This window comes from Gymnodraco acuticeps, unplaced genomic scaffold (assembly GCF_902827175.1).
Source record: "Gymnodraco acuticeps unplaced genomic scaffold, fGymAcu1.1, whole genome shotgun sequence".
NCBI classification, from domain to species: Eukaryota; Metazoa; Chordata; class Actinopteri; order Perciformes; family Bathydraconidae; genus Gymnodraco; species Gymnodraco acuticeps.
In genome coordinates this window covers 3,885,298-3,906,208 of record NW_022990274.1, presented here as the reverse complement: position 1 = coordinate 3,906,208, position 20,911 = coordinate 3,885,298, and the positions used below count along the sequence as shown (strand labels likewise).

The window sequence follows — 20,911 nt, the reverse complement described above, 5'->3', positions numbered from 1 at the left end:
CAGTGTCCATAGGCGTTTTTTTGCGAGGAATTGTAATTTTTTTGTCCTGCCAATTTTGAAGACTACACATGATATATATCATGGCAGTTCCTGTCCACAATCACACATGGCATGTTGAGCAGATTCGTCTGAATTTGTCTGAAAAATCAGCTCCAAAGCCTCAGCTGTAGTAAACTTCCTTGCCATACCTCAGTCTGCTTTTAAGACACTAAAAGAACGTATTCCAACTTTTATTTTGTTTTTGCGCGTGGAATTACACCGGCTCTTGTTTCAGTACACATAACAACGGAACTGACAGGCAACCCTCTGAATCAGACTCCTATTGGCTTTGACTGCATCCACTCAGAGTGTCCGATTCAGAAACGTGACTCTTCACGTCACAAACAAAGATGGTGGATGAGAATAGATCTATAAAACAACAGAAAACGTTAAGCAATGCGCCAGAATCAAGGTGAGACTATCCGCATCTTTTAAAACCTTACGCACATTCGTTTCACCAAAATAAGTAAACGCCTCTCAAAGAAAAACTTAATAGAGTTGTAGTTTAAGAGGAAAAACACGGCATGTCTCTGGCTGAAGCAGCTGAGAAGTTATGACGCTTTGAACACAACGTGATATTTGGGATCGTATACGGCTCCGTGGGTCTCAGAGGGTTAATACAGATGCCATCTGATAGGTTTCGTGTCAAAAGGTTAGCATTAATCAAGGTCAAACTTTGAGCGGGTGACCATTTTGAGCGTTGTGCGGTGCCAATGGTAGCATCTTCGCCTAGTTTGATGGGACTGCTATCTCCATAGAAACACAAAGGCAACATCAGGGCCGAGCCATTTTTCTACTGAGTGTGTAAGGCAGCAAAGGCTATAAACAAACAACACCACAGTTGCATAGCTAAGGTCAGCACCACCAAGATAAAGGCCAACGTTCGTCATGATGACATTTAGAAGACTCTTTTAGACACCGCCTTTTTTAAGACATGCAAAAATATAACAATTAATGAGTGGGGTGCACCACCAACCTTATTTCATGCTACAAACCAAACCCCATTACAACTCAAGAGTATTTGGTTTGGCAAAGATGATAGTTTTTCATAAAAAATATATGTTTACTATCTGCTACATACAAAGGTTTTTTTTTTTGTACACAGGGTTGAAAGTCCTGTGTTTGTTTGACCCAACCGTCCACCCTAATCTTCTCCAAATGCAAACTTCCGCTGTCTTCGATTGGAAACATATTAGTGATACATCAAGAAACGTTATCCATGAGTAAATATGTTTTCTTTAAATGTTATTCACAATACACTCTGTTGCACATGTCTTAGGAGACCGGGCCGCCTGTTCATATGCTCAAAGGGCAACAATCCTTGCCGAATGGAAACAGTGCACACTGCCTTTAAAACTGTGGACACTAACTCTGAGTGACTAGAACATTACTGGAGGTAATGACAATGATAAATGGCCATGGTCTGGCCTCTCTCACACTGCCCAGAATAATTGCAGACCAACAATCCTTGGCATGTTTACATGGATGAGAGGCACCTGTTTTCTTCCATGTGAGAAACCAAAATAATCAGCACTGTGTCTATTTTGGCATCATCGGGATAATTAAGCAGCCCCAAGGTGCCTTCTCTTGTTTGTTTATGCTAGTGTGTGCTGCAGTGGTTTTCAAATTAGACTTATAAGTGAGAACTAGAAAATGCATTTCCTGCTGAAATGCATGTGAATGCTGTAAACTGTGTACATTTTCTGCTGAATTTATCCGGAAATGCAGAAAAAGCTGAATATTTTATTAGCTGAATGGTAGCTACTTTTAGCTACAAAAACCAAGTAAGTGTGTTGCTGAACTTAGCGGAGAAATGCAGAAAAGTGAAATGATTTGAATCAAAATGGTTACAGCTCAAATGCATTGCAATGACTTTGTTGAAAGTGAAATGTTAAACTGGAAGAGTAGGGAAAATAGTGAAGAAGCTTAATATTTAAAAGAAAAGGTTTAAAAAATGTATAAACAACAAAATGTATAGCCTCAATGTCCTGAAATAGCTGAATAATGTAATAGTTGAATGGTTTCTGTTGCTGAAAGTAGGCTGAAGGAGTTAGATCAGTGTTTCTCAAACTTTTTCATACCAAGGACCACTTAACCAATAAAAAAACACTCGCGGACCACCTAACTCCACAAATATCCAAAAACACATCGTTTTTTACAAATCGCCTGAAAAATGTACAAACAAGTGGCAACATGTGTGATGAAGGTGTTTATCTGGGCTTTATCATGCAATCGAAAGTGAAACTTAAGCTCGTTCCATTGCGGAAATATTCCCGGGAGAGTGCGAAATAAATGTATTTATTTCAAATGTGAAATGTTACCAATATACTCACGGACCACTAGGGGGCGCTCACGGACCACCAGTGGTCCGCGGACCGCACTTTGAGAAGCACTGAGTTAGATATTAAATGTAAGTAGTAGTGAATGAATGTTATCAAATACCTGTGTGTGTAAGCCCAGAGATCAAAGGTTACCATGGTGACGACGTTATTAAACAACTGTGTACGTGAGCCCAGAGATCAAAGGTTTCCATGGAGATATGCAGTGAAAGGAGAGCCTTTCCATTGCTCTGAATGAGAGATAAACCTCTTACATTTCTAACTTTTGTTTAAAAACGGTAGCTCAATATCGGTAAAATGTCAACGCGTGCAGCATCTCAGGACCCCGACGAGCGTCTGAGTCTGCTGTTTGTGTACTTTCGGGTCAATAATGTGGCATTTTTGGCAGATTAACTAAAGGTGTGCAGCTGCTGCTCTGAAGACAGATCAGGCTTAATTTACAATGGGCCTTAATGGAGACATGTTCAACGTTTTGTCACTTCATGCCCTCAAGAGGCATTTTGTTTAATTGTTTTGCTTAATTTTTTAGAGAGAGGTTTTCCTACAATTCAAGCATACAATGATGTCCAAGGAGTGTAGGGTTTGTGAATTATGGCAGTTTAAAAAAAAAAAGTAAGGCAAATTTCAAGCTCTCCTCCACACTAGCTGTGACATCACGCGCCTTAACGAGCTGCACAATACACACTCATGTTAAACATCTGAAGAAGGCCTCTTTACCAAGCTCCAAACTAAGTTAAATATCTCAAAAAGTTTTATAGCCAAAGTCTCTAGCTGAAAGTATGTGGAAGGAGTACTGTAGCATTTGGCACACGGTGTAGGAAAAAAGGATTTGAAGGTTCCTCCCATTGACTTCCATGTTAAAAAAATAGTTAAAAAAGCTGAATATTTCAAAAAGTATAAAATATTTTGAAAAAGTTGAAAGTTTCCCATCATGTGCTGAAAAGGCTAAATAGTTTGATATTTGAATGGTTTCTGTAGCTGAAAGTAGGCTGAAGTTATTGAGAGCCAAAGTATTGGTTGAAATAATAATAAGAAGAAGAAGATTAAAGATTTGAAGAACTATAGGGGAATGCTGTGGCACAGCATTCACACTAATAAAGTTGAGTTGAGTAAAACACGTTGAATTAGAAAGTGGAAGGATTCAGGGTAGTTTTATCTTCATGGCACCACCATTGACAACGTAAATATCTTTATAAATCAGTCAATATAAAGCTAGTAAGGTGCCAGACCTATCTTCACCGGCCTGTCAGCACTGGATTAAAGTCTGGCTGCCCGTATTATCATTCTGATTGGGGGGGTGGATGATCTTGCTTGTTTGTATTTCAGTATACCAAACACAATTGTCTTGAGCCTCTCTAAGCAGAGGACTGTGACCTTGCAAAACGGTAACACGCAGATTAAATTAATGTGGAAGGTCATGGAAATACCTTGAAAAATAAGCGGCCAATAGCAGGCCTCTTCCCACAGTCTACATCCAGTGATTCAGACTAGTACATTGCTAATTGCTATGAAATATGTATGATGCTTGCTTAATGTTGTCCTTCAAATGTTTGAATACAGCACTAAAACCTAAGAGCAGTGACATTCGGGAATGGGATGGAATTTCACATCCTGTATTCTTAGAAGTTCCCTTGGTGCAAGAAATCTCCTGAGGATGTGTGGCAGAATGGTCACCATGGCAGCTGACAAAAGCACCACAGGGAACATGTGGATCATAATAGATGAATCTATCCTTTTAAAAATAAAATAAAATGTTGTGGGTGGGGGGGCGCCAGTGAAACACCATGACACAGTATAAGATTGAGGAGATTGTAAATCATATGATCTAGTCCAGGGGTGTTAAACTCAATTTCATCACGGGCCACATCAGCATTATGGTTGCACTCAAAGGGCCGGTTGTAACTTTAAGACTATATAAACATACATATATAAATATTTAATATATATACAATAATGTATTATATGACTTTATTGCCTCTGCATTGGATTATTATCGGATAGGGTAACAACTTCAGATATAACTACGTCTGAAAGAAGAAGCCTAGGGTAAATAAGTGCAAGTCTCTTCAGTGAGAATGTCACAAAATTATTTTAAAAGAAAAGCCAAATTCTGAAAAAAGTGACATTTAAATTAAAAAAAAGTGACATTTTGAAAAAAAAGTAACAATACAAAAAAAAATCAAATGTAAGATGCATTGTGGGACATGTAGTTTATGGACATCGTGCATCTGTAAATCGGCCTCTAACCGTATAATAAACGTATTACATTCTTTCAGAGCTCTTGCGGGCCACATGAAATGAAGTCGCGGGCCGGATTTGGCCCCCGGGCCTTGAGTTTGACACCCCTGATCTAGTCAATTACTTTTGAATTACAATTTTACTAAAACATGTAAAGCATTTAAACAGGAATTTAGCATAACATGAGTATCCATATTTCTCAGCATACAGTTTACAGTGTTTGCACATTCACTAACAAGGACCATGCCACAACAAATGTCAGTTACAAATGTAATTATGGGAAGTATTGGATGTCAGGCAGTGATGAATGTAAGTGGAAGGGTTGAAGAAGGGTGAGGGGTGACATCTGTCAAGCTGGTATGTAGGTCGTTCTTAAGTCAAGGCAATGGGAGACTGTTGGGGGTTCTGTCTCAGGCGTGTTTCTGCTCAACCTAAAGAAGAACCACGTATGCAAAATTAAAATTAAAGTATGCATCAGATTGAATAGAAATAGATAAGTGGAGACATGAAAAGAGAAGATGTACGGAAGGAGACATATGGTAATGAAAGGGATGAAGGGATTTAGGGAGGAAAGGATGAGGAATTGTATAGATCTAGGGAGGAAGATAAAAGAGGTAGAAGGGTTGTAGTGAGGGAGGGATGAATGTGATGTAGGGTTGAGGGGATGAGGGGATAAATGGATGAAGGGTCAATGGGATATAAACAGGAAGGGATGACAGCAGGGGAAGGTCTAAATAGGGAGGGATAAATAGTTGAAGGGATGAAAGGCTAAATGGATGCAGGGTCAATGGGATATAAGGAGGAAGGGGTTAGAGCAGGGGTTTTCAAAGTGTGGGAAGGTGAGCCTCCCCTCAGAGAACATAAGAACAGCCGCGCCCCCCTCCCAATTATTATAGCTATTATTATTATTATTATTATTATTATTATTGTTGTTGTCGCTATAATGCAGGGGTGTTATTATCCAGTGATGCCCTTACCTAATGGCCTAGTTAAATCAAAGTGGTTAATTCTTTTTGGCTGGGCAGTGTAGTTTGACACACCGTCTTATTTGACTTTCTCAGGACTTAAAACAGTTTTTTGGGGGCAGACCCCCTCAAAGAAAAAAATATATTTACACACGTAAGGTCATCATCTTAACAGTTTTGTATGCTCATCGAGTCATCCGTGAGCAGAGCATCAAGTTGGCATGTCTATTACAGCTGAATGCGGCGATTACCATATTTTTTCAGCAAAATGCCTCACAAACGTATTAAGATCTAAAGCTTTAGTGCGTTTTAATTCAATGCTGAGTACAGCCAAACTTGACAGTCTCTTCTCTGTCATTGTAGACCGTAAATACCTCATTCCTTCCGTCTATTTGGGTCCGAATGCTTCTCGTTTTGCGCCGTCCCGTTCAAATGAAATTTGGCTACAATTCTTGTAATAGTACTATACAAATATAAAGCTTATTACTAATATTATTATTATTATTATTGTTGTTATTATTATTATTATTATTATAAATGACCTATAATATGTCTAACTATATTTAAAATGAGTTACCATTTAGAGAAGTGATTATATTTGTATGCCAATATTTTTCTATGGTAAAGTTTTCGTTTTGCACTTTTATTTTGATAGTAATAAGATCGGGACTCTTATTTTGAAGAAACATTTACGGGTTAAATCGGTTTACCTATAAAGATTAAGCCCCAGAAAGCACATGGCTACTTAGCATGCAAAATGAGTAATTCTGCATGTTAAGTAGCCATGTGCTTTCCAGTAGGTGGCGTGGGAAAAAATTAGGGGAAGCCAATAATACGTCCTTTCTTTTGGGTCGGGGGTGTGGTGGTCAATGTAATAACGTCACCAGATGAGTGATTACAGCACTCTGTATCATTTTACACACATTTGTATCATACAGATGCAGGACTTACGCCTGTTATCTAACCGACAGGTCCGCACGCACTCTCCAGCCGAAACTCTAGCATTCATTCACAAACTAAATCAGGAGACCTTTAACGTTTTACGTCCGATTCGTTCATTTTTTCCTCGCTGTACACAGCTCCAGTTTGGGCATTGGCCTGTCATCAAATTGTATTTGTTGTGTCTGCTGTAGCGGAAGTTTAGTACAATTATTTTTGATTGAATACTCCAAATCTCCACCCTCCATAATTGCACTTGCTTCAGTTGCTTGCTACTTTCTAACGGCGGTGAGAGTGGTGCAGTGGCGCTATCTATCTTCTATCGATTAGATATATGATTCGAAAATTATAAAAGTAGGGTAGACATGTGGATATTATCCGACTGAACAAAACGTGCATTTATCTAACAGGTTCGTTTTCCACTGACCTTATTTCGAGCTATTTTCCAAAATCCTATGGAGAAATCCCATTGCTTTTTTGTCGAGAGAAACCGAGCGCAGCTTACTTCCGGGTTTTAGGATGCGTCACTGCAACACTAAGTTGATGTGATTTGATTGGATTGTGAGGCAAGGGAAGCCAGCCGCCTCTGGCTTCCCTTGGCATGGCCCTGACTAATCACAGGTTGGCAGGGGCATGACGTGAGCCTTGTCTGATTGGTCAATCCCTCCATTTTTTTTTACCAAGGGAAGCCAATTTCGGCTAGCCTCCTCTCGCAACAGAGAGTGCAATCTACTGTTTCACCATAACATCTAGAGCGGCGTTGTTTCACTCTTTGTAAAATACTCAATGAGAATGGGGGAGAGACGGGCCGGCAGCATCACACAACAAAGAATTTCCGAAACTAAACGAAGTGTTTTTATTTATTTATTAAAAGTATAACTACGATCCGAAAAAACAGGGGAAGCCTGGCTTCCCTTGGCCTCCAGGAGAAAACGCCACTGGTGCTTTCGTGTTATCGGCTGAATCTTTATTTATTGATTAGATCACGTTACTCTGATGATAGTGTTCAAGACAGCCTATATGTCTGAACTCGATCCTTAGAGTAATGTGTTACAGAGCCTTCTCTTCAATATTGTTTCCACATAACGAGCATTTTGCACTGCTCTTTTCCAATGTGGAAGCAGAATGTGTGAAAGCATACAGCACGACGCGGGGTGTGTCTCTAGACATCTTTAGACTGGAATAGCGGGGCCCAGTACGTGAACTCGCCTCACAGGTGCACACGCCAGGATAGAGGACATCAGACTCCAGAAAAAGTCCGGGCGTCAATGTACAAGTCGAGTCGAGTCCGAGTCATCGTGGGGGGGAAAATTCAGGAGTCTGAGTCCAAGTCATCATACGCGAGAATTCACAAGTCTGAGTCCAAGTCCAAGTCATCGTGCGCGAGAATTCACGAGTCCAAGTCTGAGTCGCGTCAATCAGTGCGCGAGTCCGAGTCGAGTCACGAGTCCCGAAAATCGGCACTCAAGTCCGACTCGAGTCCGAGTCCAGGACTCGGTAATAGATAAACAAGGGCCATATTTGGTGACCAGGTAAAAGAAGATTAGCAGGTGAATAGTGGTGTGGATAAGGTGGTGCCCTGCTCCCAGACCTAGGTTAACTGATTGGTGTGCTTGGTTACCATCCAACAGTTGCCCATATCGTCCTCATTTCACCCATTATAACTCTGTCTCTTCTGTCCCTTCTCCTGCAGGTTATGCCACCCCAAAGGCTTCCTGGATCCCCAACCGTGAAAAAGAAGGGCTGATCCCTGTCCTCCCCCAGTTTCCTGCTATTTTGCACCCCATCTTCCCCTTCACCTTTCACCTGCTTATTCCCTTCTCCCAACCGCATTAACCCCACCAGACTCCTACACTGGTCCTGTCGCCCTTTACCTCTTGAATCGTTTGTGTAGTCATATCTTTCCCCAAGTAATCCTTACCATTTGCACTTCATACCATCGCAACAATCTTTTATTTTAGCCCCCTGCCCTCAAAATAGAGCTATTATTCTCCAACTGGCTGCACGCCTGGCCCCATGGCTACAGGAGGTCATGCGCAAGAGATAGATGTGTTGATCAACTTACAACAGGTAAGAATAACTTTAAGGTGTTTCTTACGTTAACCTTAAATTCAGAAGATATGAATAATTGAAACACAAGTCAAGCAAACATACACAAAAACATCTTCAAAGGGCAAGTGGAGAGTGAAGACCTCTGCCAAGGCTATTTGAAAGATGGTGAGTGTTTTTCCTATGTGATTCGGAACTGCTCCAATATCTAATGTGTTGTGCCTTGGCCTTTGCTATGTTCTTGCATCAAGTTTCATCAGGGCATTCATTTTTCAGTAATCCTGCTGACAGACCGTGGCGGAAACACAACCTCCTTAGCAGATCAAATTAAACCGTACAGTAATTTGGTGTCTGGCATTATGAAGTGTTACAAAATGAACCTTTTTCAGTTATAACTTCATCACATCTGTAACCACCAACATTTGTAACGTCAATTTATCTTTAACCTTTAAATGTTAGATGCTAAGGCAATCCAAAAGCTCCTCCTTTTTGTTTAACACAGAGATTGTCAGTTCTGAGCTAGAAATAATCCCTAGCATTTGTCCAGCATCCCTCCAGCTGGACATTTTGGGTACTATGCTTGTATATTAGCAAAAAACTAAAATGGAAAGAAGGGGAAACATTTGGTTATTTTCAATGTTCATTATATTTTTCAAATAAATTGTAATGTTCATGGAACATAAATTCAAGAAGAATTGAGAAATATGGTTATGCTGTCAGCTAACAGCCATGCATTTGTGAGACTGGATTCTTACTGCAAGACCATTTACAATATGCAAATCCACTGAATGCAATCACAATTATATAATTTGTCCATTTTATCTAGCAGTGTTGGTTTGCATTATAGATATAGGGAAGGGAAGTAAAGTGATGGAGGGTAAATAGATCATTTTTGGGAAGTTAGAGGTGTCATATACAAATGTAAATGCAAATGCATATGGCTGTGGATTGGAGGAGAGTTTGACTTTGCATGAGAAAACTACTGTAAAAAAAAAAGTGAAGACAGATAATTGGACATAATTGTGTAGCAGATGTCCACATTACTATGTCAGCCTGTACAATGGAGTCTCAGTGAGCCAGTACAAGAGTCCTTTATATTAAGAGTAGGTGGCCTTTCAGTCGGGACATTAATGCTGGCAGTGTGTCTGGAAGCTTGAGATTGAGAAGTGGAGTGAGAAAAATAACTTCATAAGCCTAGTTGACCGATAGCTTTGTGCCTGTGATATTTATTAGCTGACAAATCTCTAACACCAATTTCACATTTTCACACCAATCAGCTGCCAATTAGCTTGTCTATTATAGGCCAGTGAGCAATAAGGTATTAGAAGGAACAAAAAATATTGGTTGGATGTGGCGTTTCCTGTTTCCCTATTTTAGCATTTTCCCATCTGGATTTTTCGCTGTAACTGTTGTCTAACCCTCAGGCCATTGCTGCCCTTTGAACTGTTTGTGTATCCTGAATGTCAAACAACGGGCCTGCTGCAGTTCACTGTAAATGGCACTTTTATAATAATGGTGAAAGACTGTAAAAAAAACACAGATTGAACAAAAGTAAGCTCTGCCTTTGTTTTAACATTATTCTGACATCGATCGACAATGGGAAATAGAGTTTTCTAAGAAAGTGTTAAACCAACTATGCAACACATTCTCCTCCCTTCTACCAACCAATGGGTTGTTTGCAATGACTCCCAAAACAACATTTATGTGCGTTGGAGAATACCAGCATGTCATGAAACTGTCACCGTTTTTAAACATGAGTTTATCGTTGATTTGATTGATTGATTTAACTTTGTGAATTTAAACAACACTATCTGAAAAGGTAATTGCTTGAAATGAACCAAGTATGTATGTCTTTTCACTTAGGTAACGAAATAAGTGAAATACATTGTGTATGTGACGTAAGTTAAATATAAGATAATTTAAGCACATAGGTCAATAAGTGGACTTTTGGCTTTACAGGTCAGCAGAGGGAAAGTCCTCAGTCTGTTTCTTCCATTTATCCAACCTGCTCTCTTCCTTATACTTTGTTGCTGTTTATACGACATCACCTACCTTCTTCCTTTGCTTTTGTTGTAGCAATACTAAAACTAGAGGTTGACTCCTAACATTTAAGAGCATTTTATGGGATTTACTGGCATCCAGTGGTGAGATGGCGGATTGCAACCAACTGGATACTGCTTGGCTCACCACTCCTGTTACAAGCGTTTAAATAACCTTATTGTGGCCTTCAGCGAAGAGTAACATCATGAAGGGTCTTCTTGAAAGTCAGTTTGGCTATTTTGTTCATTGCTATTGTAGAACATGGATGTGCAACATGGTGGACTCTATGGAAGAGGACTCACTCTCTAAATCCTGCACATGGTCCTGCAATCTGCAAACTATCCGCCTGTTTTTTTATTTTAAAAGGACCATCTACAACTATTGCAAGTGCCACAACACAATGGATCCATGTGATAAATATGTAACTGCTAACTGCTAGCCAGCTAGGCACATGCCGTACACTCAGACCTTGCTTGTCATTTAAAAATAGAATTAGCTTGGTCGCTAAGGAGACAATCAGTTGACACGCTACTCAAGAGAAGTGTTTCTCGTGTTAATGTTTCCAAATGAAGTATAATAAGTTTCATCAATAAAACAAGCGCTAACATGCCATCAAGACTGAATTGGTTCTCCACCATCTCAACAGGGATGGTGGAGAACCAATTTTGCTCGATGGAAATTGCTTGGGTCCTGCACACCAGAATGCTTTCTAGCTGTTGTTCAAGTGAAACAGATTAGCCTGTGTTCTTATGGAGAACTACCCAGCGGCGCAGGATTCATTTCAGAAGTGGGGGGGGCCAAAAAGTGTGTGTGTATGTGACATACTTGCCAACCCTCCCGATTTTCGCGGGAAACTCCCGATTTCCTCCCGGGGTCATATTTCTCCCGAATTTCTCCTGATTTCGGACTAAATCTGATTGGTGAGTCACGACCTGTTTCATTCTAATATAACGCTCCAAATGTTACTGTTTCCACTCGGACTTCAATACAGCTACACCATTGTTTGGTTTCCATGGTAACGCGTCTCTTTAGTAGTGCGCGCAACTGAAAGTCTGAGAGGGTGTTCAGCATGGGAAGGAAGATAGTCACAGAAAACAGAACAAGAATGGACAACTCTACCCTCTGCTCACTCCTTTCCTGTAAATTCAACTATACAGGTCCAGCCCACACATATGACAGCGCAGTTGCTCCATCATTCCATCTTTCCTTTTTTCCTGCTCAATAATAGAATGTGACGTAAAATTACTCCGTTCTCCGCTTGTAATTATGCCGTTACAAGCTTCAAAGTTGTATTTATCATCTGAATTTGCCGAAACAAGTTTAATATTCTGAAAGCCAAGACTTTGTTTATTTGAAATCAGATCAAAACAAACTGTAACGGACCCTGCCGTGTTATCTATGATTACTATACGCCTTACATTCATAATTTCAGCGGAGGGGGGGGAGCGGCGCTGTGGAAGAGCAGCGTGGCGAGTGAGAGCTGTGTTCTTCCCTTTACAAGCTTCAGAAATGCCTGTAGCTAATGAGATTGAATATAACAATCAAACATAACAAAATATACACAGCTAGATCAGATGGCGTTCTTTTTAGGTGCAACTTTAGAGTAGAGGGGAATCATTGAAACGGGATGTACAGTGTTCCGCGGCATCCGCTGCTGCGAAAATGTGGGGCAGGGCTGTAAAGTGGGGGGGCCAATGGCCCCCTGGCATCCCTGCTTCCGGCGCCCTTGGCTCTACCGACTGAGTAGGCGTCATTATGCTCAGTGTGTGCATAGCATATTGTGGTGCTGGTTTGAACAAAATAATAGGCTGAATGCTTGGCTATAAGTGGATCCTTAGATTTCCTACCTGCAATTACGTGGGCACTTTGTACATAATCCGTAGAAAGAGACAGAAAATCTTATTTGCCTCATTAACTTTTATAGCTGATCCATGTCCCTCTAAATCGATGTCCCCAACTTCTTTTTTAAGGTGGTTTGGGTTGTGTGTGTAGGATATTAACCTGTTAAACCCCGAGCCTGTTTTCAGGTTTCAGGCTCGAAAATGACATTCCCAGAACAAATGACTATAACTTCACTTCTAAAAGGTTTATATGAATAATTGTTGTTATAAAAGCAAGGTTACATCTGTGAGTTGGATGTAGAAGTGTCAGAATCAATATAGATTTTTCTGTGTCAGAGTAAATTCAGATGGAACATAGCAAAAAAATGTAAATTCCTGTCTCCGCCTAAAGAAAACCCATTACTTATAGTGAAGACCAACCTTGAATGATGGGTTAGTAGCCTAAAGCTTTAGGAATCCAAAGTATAACATATACCCTGTACCCTGTATCAAGATTGAGGCAAAACAAGTGACATTTGACCTTTTTAGAGAGGTTTATGAAAATAAAGTCCAGGCGGAATAAGCTTTGGGCACATTTGGGCACATTTGGTTCCATCAGTGCCATTTGACCTTTTTCAGGTACCAGAATATACAAATCATTGTATTACATTGAATCATCACTATAGGTATACATTCCACCCAAAAATAATAATATATATTTTTAAATAATTGTTTTAAAAATATTTTTTTGTGTGAGTGTGTGTACTAGGTGTGTGTAAATGTAGGTGTGTGTGTGTATGTGTAGGTGTGTATGTGTAAGTGTAGCTGTGTGGGTATGTGTATGTGTAAGTGTAGCTGTGTGTATGTAACTGTACCAACGCACTATACAATAATAAATAATACATACTATATACTCATAATAAAACCACACTGTAGGTCATTGTGTGTAGGTGTACTTGCACAATAAAAAAAAAATAGAAACATAGGTAACATTTGACTCCAACTGGGGCAGATTTATTTCAAACATTTTACCAACACACTATAGGCATGTAAAAACAAACATTTTACCAATGTACTATACAATAAAACCACACTGTAGGTTTGTAAAAACAACAAATATTTTACCAACACACTATACAATAAAATCACACTAGGTATATAAAAACAACACGTATTTTTTTTTAAATAAACACTCGCAAAACGTTATACCTACCTGAACTTTATACCTACCTGAATGTTCCAGTATTTAGGTCGTGCCACTCCCTGAAACAGTTCTTTTTGACAGTGAAGCACAGAGGGACCTGGCACTTCCTGCAGTACACAGGTGTCTTCACCCTTTTGAGTCCAGCATCTAGGCCCCTCCTGCAGTTCTTCCTGACCTTGGTGGCATCTTCCCCATAATACTCGGACATGCATGTGAGTGATGGAGGAGGAGGTGGGGGTGGTGGAGGTGCAGGGCCTTCTGCAGGGCCTTCAGCAAACTCCAACAATTCTGCAGCAAGCTGCTCCCTGAAAGTCTTCTGGGTGTGTGGCTTTGTCCTGCTGGGGTCACTCCTCATCTAACAAATGTGGAAAAACAAAGAGATTAGATTAATTCACTGGCTTATACTTATAGGATAATATTGGACTATAAATGAATAATATTACACCAAATAAATAAGTAAACACATGTATATTCATTCACTGGCCATTCATTTAGAAAATGTAACTCCAAAAAGACAAGTAACACTATTTAGCATTTTGGCTAATCATTCCTGTTGGCTAAGCTAACACTGTGATGCAGTTCCACCAAACACAAAAGTAATATATAAAAAGGATAATATTGGACTATAAATGAATAATATTACACCAAATAAATAAGTAAACACATATATATATATATATATATATATATATATATATATATATATATATATATATTAATTCACTGGCCATTCATTTAGAAAATGTAACTCCAAAAAGACAAGTAACACTATTTAGCATTTTGCCTAATCATTCCTGTAGCTTCTTGGCTAAGCTAGCACTGTGACGCAGTTCCACCAAACACATAAGTAATATATAAAAACAGAGAGATTACATACCTTTCCCATGGTGGAAGTTCAACATCCGAGTCACTACTGTCCGGATCCAGGTCTGGCTGGAGGAGATCTTCATCATCCGACCATAGACTGTATATATAAATGGACGTAGGGTCCGTGACGTCACCCATAGGATTCTGCAGAGTTGCCGTGAAGCCCTTAGTAGGCGGAGTCGGCCACTAACGGCTCAACAGTGACGTCAGAGTTCAACTCCCGCCTTCTCCAAATAAGGGCAAAGAGGCGGAGCCGAGGCGGGACCTGCTGCCACCGAGCTGGAAGTTCCAGAGCTAGCTGAAGCTACCAAGCTAAGCTAACATGCTCCCCATCTGCCGTCGCATTTTACGTTTCTAAGGTAAGCGAACATGCAACTATTCAGCAAAACTATAAATAATAATCTAAGTTATTGAGTTTTTAGCATAATACTTCAGAATCTTAAAACCCCTTAACGTTTGTATGCAATTGTGCTAAATTCAACACTGGAATCAAGCAAATATTAATATGTTTGCATGACATTAGTTATTTATATTTTGATATCACTTAACTATACGTTTAATACATGTAAGTCAAGCTAATGTACATGTGATGGTAGCTAGTTAGTGCTCTTACCTGTGAGGCCTCCTCCAAACAGCATAATAACCAGACTGTATCATTAAAACTAAGTACCAGTTCTAGATCCTTGACTTTAGACAAACAATTCAAAAGACAACATTTATTTAAAGACCAATCTTTATTTGAATGTGCCTCTTAACCTGAGATATTAGTTATACAGTAATATTGACAATCTAAAAAAACTGAGCAACTCAACAGTCAACTTTATGTTTCTTATTGTCTAAAGCATTTATTATTTTTCCCTCTCATATTCAGTGTGGACGGATTGAGACAGTCTGGTGTCCAGAGAGCTGCAGAGACCTCAGGGAGAAACCTCCGTGTGATGGACGTCCTGTCTGTTGGTTTGGAGAGGACTGAGGGTCTTTCCTCTGCAAGGAGGACCAGGCCTGATGGAGGAGCCCATGCTGGGCAAAGCTGATACCAACTGCACAGGCCTAGTCTGTCACTTTATTTGACTAAATGTGTTTACTTATACATTTAATAGGTTTACACCTTCTGTCCATATGTGCTTTTTATTTAAAACATTTGATTAACTTTTGGTTCACATTTCAATAAATTGTATTTGTATTTGCACTCCTTTTGTCCATTATTCTTACTGAAAATTTTAGATTACACATTCACATCTGACTGAAGATTGGCCCCATTTATTTGTGACGTTGCAAAACAAGATACATGTTGTGAAGCTCATAAATTGAGGCAAATAGAAATAGTCAGCTGATGGAGTGTAGATGTGGAAATAGCTGCATTCGATCAGCTGACTGTTTTTATAATAAAAGTAATTTCTTAGTGAATGTCCTGTACTAGTCTTAAAATCTCATAACATCAGCTTTTAATGTTCCTCTTGGATGTTCTTCTTGACCCTCAGAGAAGGAGAACATGTCGTGTCTTTCAGGCATGTCCTTTCCTAACAAAAATGACAGGAAACAAAACATATTATTGCAGAACAAGTGTGTTATTTATGAAAGCGGTGTGTTTGTGTGTTTAGGGGCTGTCGATATAATTATTTTGTAATTGTAATGTGTTTTTTTTATTTCAACAATGAGCTACAAAGACAATCATATTATGAATGAACAGTATGAAGTTCATCAACATTGAAATATATGTTATTATCAAAATAATATTTAACTGTTATCAAAACGTAGTGCAACTGTAGAAGCTTGCTCTGTTGTCTCACTGAAAGAATAACTTTTACCACATTTTTTACAGACAATATTGAGAGATAAATAGTAGCAGTTCTCACTATGTGTTAAATATCTTTGCCTTCAATACATTAAATTAGAAAGCTGACAAAGTCATATTGCTAAATATCTAAATGTAACTTTTTGCATGGAAAAAACCCTCAACTTAACTGATGTGTAGGTGATCTAGTATTTAGTATTGTTTAATGGAATGTATATCAGTGTATTAAAGTCAATACTTAATTCATTTAAACCAATATCTTTCTTGATTCTTTGTACAGTATGAAAAAAAGAGTATTTGTACCTGTGCTGAAGTTCACTGCTGTGAGGAGTCCAGTTCTGTCTCTCACTCTCTGGTCCAGCCTGTCTGCATCACCTGGACACCTTAAACAAACAGATATATATATATATATGTATATATATATATATATGTATATATGTATATATATATATATGTATATATATATATATATGTATATATGTATATATATATATATGTATATATATATATATATATGTATATATATATATGTATATGTATATGTGTATATGTATATATGTATATATATGTATGTATATATATATATATGTGTATATGTATATATGTATATATGTATATATATATATATGTATGTGTATATATATATATATATATATATATGTATATATGTATATATATATATATATATATATATACGTATATGTATATATATATATATGTATATATATACATATATACATATACACATATATATATATATATATATATGTAAAGTACCATGTGTACAAACAATATAACTGATTCTCTTCTGTTGAACATGTTGGATTGTGTATTGTCCATGTCAGGGTCCTTTTTATTTTACTGTAACTTTGGAAGTTGTGTTACCAATGCTTACTGGTTATTTGATACCCATTTGGTAATGCAATTAATAAAAACAACAAGGTTTGGGTTCGTTCTTCAGATGACTGTGACGTTAACGTGTAAGCTCGACAATGAACTCCAGCTCAACCAACCATATTGTAATATCTAAGTAATCATCTTGAAATATTACATTAATAATTGTAATATACACACATCTTATTGTGAGGTTGATTTCACATACACTACTTCGACATTAGCTTGTCTACATACTTGAGCATAGCCAATTTAAATTAACCTTAGATGCATACAGTTCTACCTACATCATAAAATATCTCTAAGTTACAAGGATGTAACCTTATTTTATCAACCTCAAACAGAAGCCGTTTGTTCAACAGTATTATCCTACTTAACACTTGTCTATTTCGTTTTAACCTTTATATATACAGTCTATGATTTTAACTTGGAGGCTACGGTTACAATCGTTAGCACCGATGTAGCTACCACTAGCTTACATGCTAACCCAAGCCTTACCATTCATTACCTAGCTGATTAAAATCATTAACACATAAATAAAGCACTCGAATTTCACTTACCGTATTCATGCACCGTCTGTTTTAACCGCAGAGCGAGTCACAATAGTCCGATAAATAAGCATGAAGAACAAACAATCACGGCCGGCTACAAGTTGTGTTTCCTGGATGAGCTGAGAAGGCAGAGTCCCTGTAGCTAGCTTCACGGAGCAGCTAGCAGAGAGACAAGAAGCTAACAGCGGCAGGCACTTGACAGAGCCGTCACTCAATGTGACCACGCCCTAATTTATGCACAAACTTTAAGACCTAATATAAATAAAAGGGTCGTGTTAGAAAACAATTCACTCACAGATCCATAATCATGAAGGTGGAATCTAACTATATCGATAATAAAAATGTATGGAGCCAGGGGTAGAAACATGTTTTTTTCTGCTGTAAAGTTAGGCATTTTAACATGGGGGTCTATGGAAATTGCTCCTTTCTGCAGCCATCGCCTATCGGCCAATATATGAACTGCAGTGTGTGGCACTTCCGTATTGGCTTCCCGGCTCTACCCCACAGTTTGCCGCTTGCATCCGACGAAGAGTCATCTGGTATGAGCTATCGTCAGCTAGCATCTCTAGCACCTGCTCGCCTCGGTGGTGAAGCTCTCCCTTCTGGCTGCGTAATGCGTAATGGAGCCGGAGCGGGCGTAGTTTATACTACGCAGGATCATATCTTTGGAACCCATTGGTCGATTTGGGTGATTGACACCTTTTCTGAACCGTTAGAGCCAATAGAATCGAGTGACAGTTAGTAAGTCCCGCTAAACACTTACGTCAAGTAGAGAGAGGTTTGCGTAAACAGCACGTGAGACAGCATTAGCTCGGGACTGCGAAACTTTATACCTACTCTGCTGCCATGAATGTAATGATAGATTATCAGGAACAATTCTAAAGTGACTAATAGACATTGGATTAACCTTAAGAAGCGTTTTTATTCCCTTGAACACGAGTTTTGATCACAAAACAGCAACGGTAAGACATAATTATTGTTATGGTTTTGAAAACTGTTGTTTTGTCCTACAGTGATGATAGTTATAACAAAAATAATCTGTGGAGTATCAGTTTTCAGATGATATGTAGTTTGTGCAGAAAATATTAAGTTTTATAGATCGTTTTTGCTAGTTAGCACCGGAAGTAGCATCTGCCCGTTTTAGCTAAGGGCTAATGCTAACGCTTCTTGTGAGACTTGTGTTTTATTTCGGTAAAAATGGTTCGTATAGTCAGTTAGCTGAGATTCTTCTCGTTAATCTGGTATAACACATTAATAGGTTTTTAAATATTAAGATGCCCTGAGACACAGTGTCGTGAAAAAAAAAAACAGGGTCCCCGCCGGCGGGGACCTTCGGGCTTAACAGGTTGCAAACTAATGTGGCCCAGCTGAGTGTGGGTTACCACAGAATCAGCTGATGTTTTTAAAGAGATCCTCTCATGGGTGGTGGTGGGTTTGATTCTCGCTTGCCTGTCTTAAGATGAAGATGTGCTTTATTTGAAATGATACACTAGGTATTGTATTTTGATGGTTAAATATTACAATTTGCATTAGAGTAATTTATATAAAATAAAAAACCTTGAAGTGTGAAAAGTGGTAAATGTGCTGTATTGCAGCTTAGATATAGGCAAAATGACTTTTACTAATAAGGCAAACATGTTTAAAATAATTGCTCATAAACATCATCTGTTCAGTGAAAGATGCTGATGTATATGTTAGTTGGGATTTGTCTGGGAAGCATGCCAGCTCCTTTAGTCAAAAAAGGCTGAGATGAAGCGAGTGGGAAGCGATTTTAAGAACTGCCAAATAAAAAGAGCAGAAAGCAACTGAAAGCAGTGAAATCTGCAGAGGCAAACACACTGATTACATCATCTTTTCATCCTACATTTATATTTCAGTATTGTAAGAGCCCTATCATACTGTACTTACAAAATAAGAGATATGATTTGATAAGTGAAAACATATATGTCAAGAATTTGGAGACACAAAAATAAAATAATTGATTTACTCTTCATTTGAATTATGTGTTGAATGGCCAATAACCACACAAAATAATACCAAAAAGTAAAAATGACGTAAAAAGCCTTAGCTGTATGTTCTGTTGTTCCAGTCAACAGGAGTAAATAAGGGAATCGATTGATCAAGATTCTGACTGATAAGAGGAATCGATAATGGAATTGGTATACAGTACATACCATCATTGCATTTAATCCCCATACCCATCCTGACACATCTTTAGTCTTATAGATAAATCCTTAAATACGGTTTATCACTGATCACTACTGTAAGAGCATTTTTATCCTCACAAACAAGGCAAACACAAGACCCACACACACACACACCCTCCATCATATGAGTCACCAGCTGATGAATATTTCAATACTGCTCTCTGGCTCAGCATTCCATCAAATATGAAATATTGATGTGGCTTTAGAAATTGGGCTGTTCATGATAAAAGGTTGGGCAGCATGTTTTTAACCCAACAGTGGCTCAGAATGATCACTCTGTTTTAATTGAAGCCTCCACTCCTCATAATTGATAAGTGGCCAAACCAGCCACAGTAATTGAGCTCACATAGTGAGAGGAGAGCTCTTATCCAGCATTCATTATGACAATATTAATATATTATTTGTGGCATTCAACACATCAGACTGAAAATGTATTATATCAATGTTTTGTGTACCAATTGGTTTACACATCATGTCAAGAGATCCACTCATTTAGAAGGATGAAAAGATGTCAGAGAGAGTCCCAGGTGAGGTCACCCCAAGCCGTTTTGTCCAACCAATACTTAAACATTTAGTTTATTATTGAAAAAGATGAAGAAAACAAATATTAGTATTACTAATAATAACAGCTAATATTCATATTTGTGGAGTAGAAACCAGTAAATGTGTTGCCTTTGTGGTTAAAATAGCTTTTAAGGATAAATACATTCTTAACATAGCTGCAATTCACTTTCTGTGGAACGACTATTCATACAAAAACAGCAAAGCAGATTTTGACAGTAGTCAATATTTCCATGTTTAATACAACTATTATATTTGCAATATAAATTGTTTGAGTTGCTTGAATAGCCCAAGGCTTGATTTAGGGGTAATGTTCCTATGCTTAACACAAACGTTAAAAGTAGACTGTAGTCATCGGGACATCACCGTAACTATAGGTTACTTACGTAACCCCAGTTCTCAG

General features: G+C 38.5%; 1 protein-coding gene across 1 annotated transcript in view; it reads left to right on the top strand.

Moving 5' to 3' along the window:
- The window catches only part of LOC117549488 (anion exchange protein 3-like), a 121,055-nt gene that overhangs the window by 6,894 nt on the left and 93,250 nt on the right, over positions 1-20,911 (top strand). The window contains 1 exon segment of the mRNA XM_034221453.1: positions 8,214-8,590. Within this exon segment, the coding sequence (XP_034077344.1) occupies positions 8,537-8,590 (54 nt within the window). The 5' untranslated portion in view covers positions 8,214-8,536.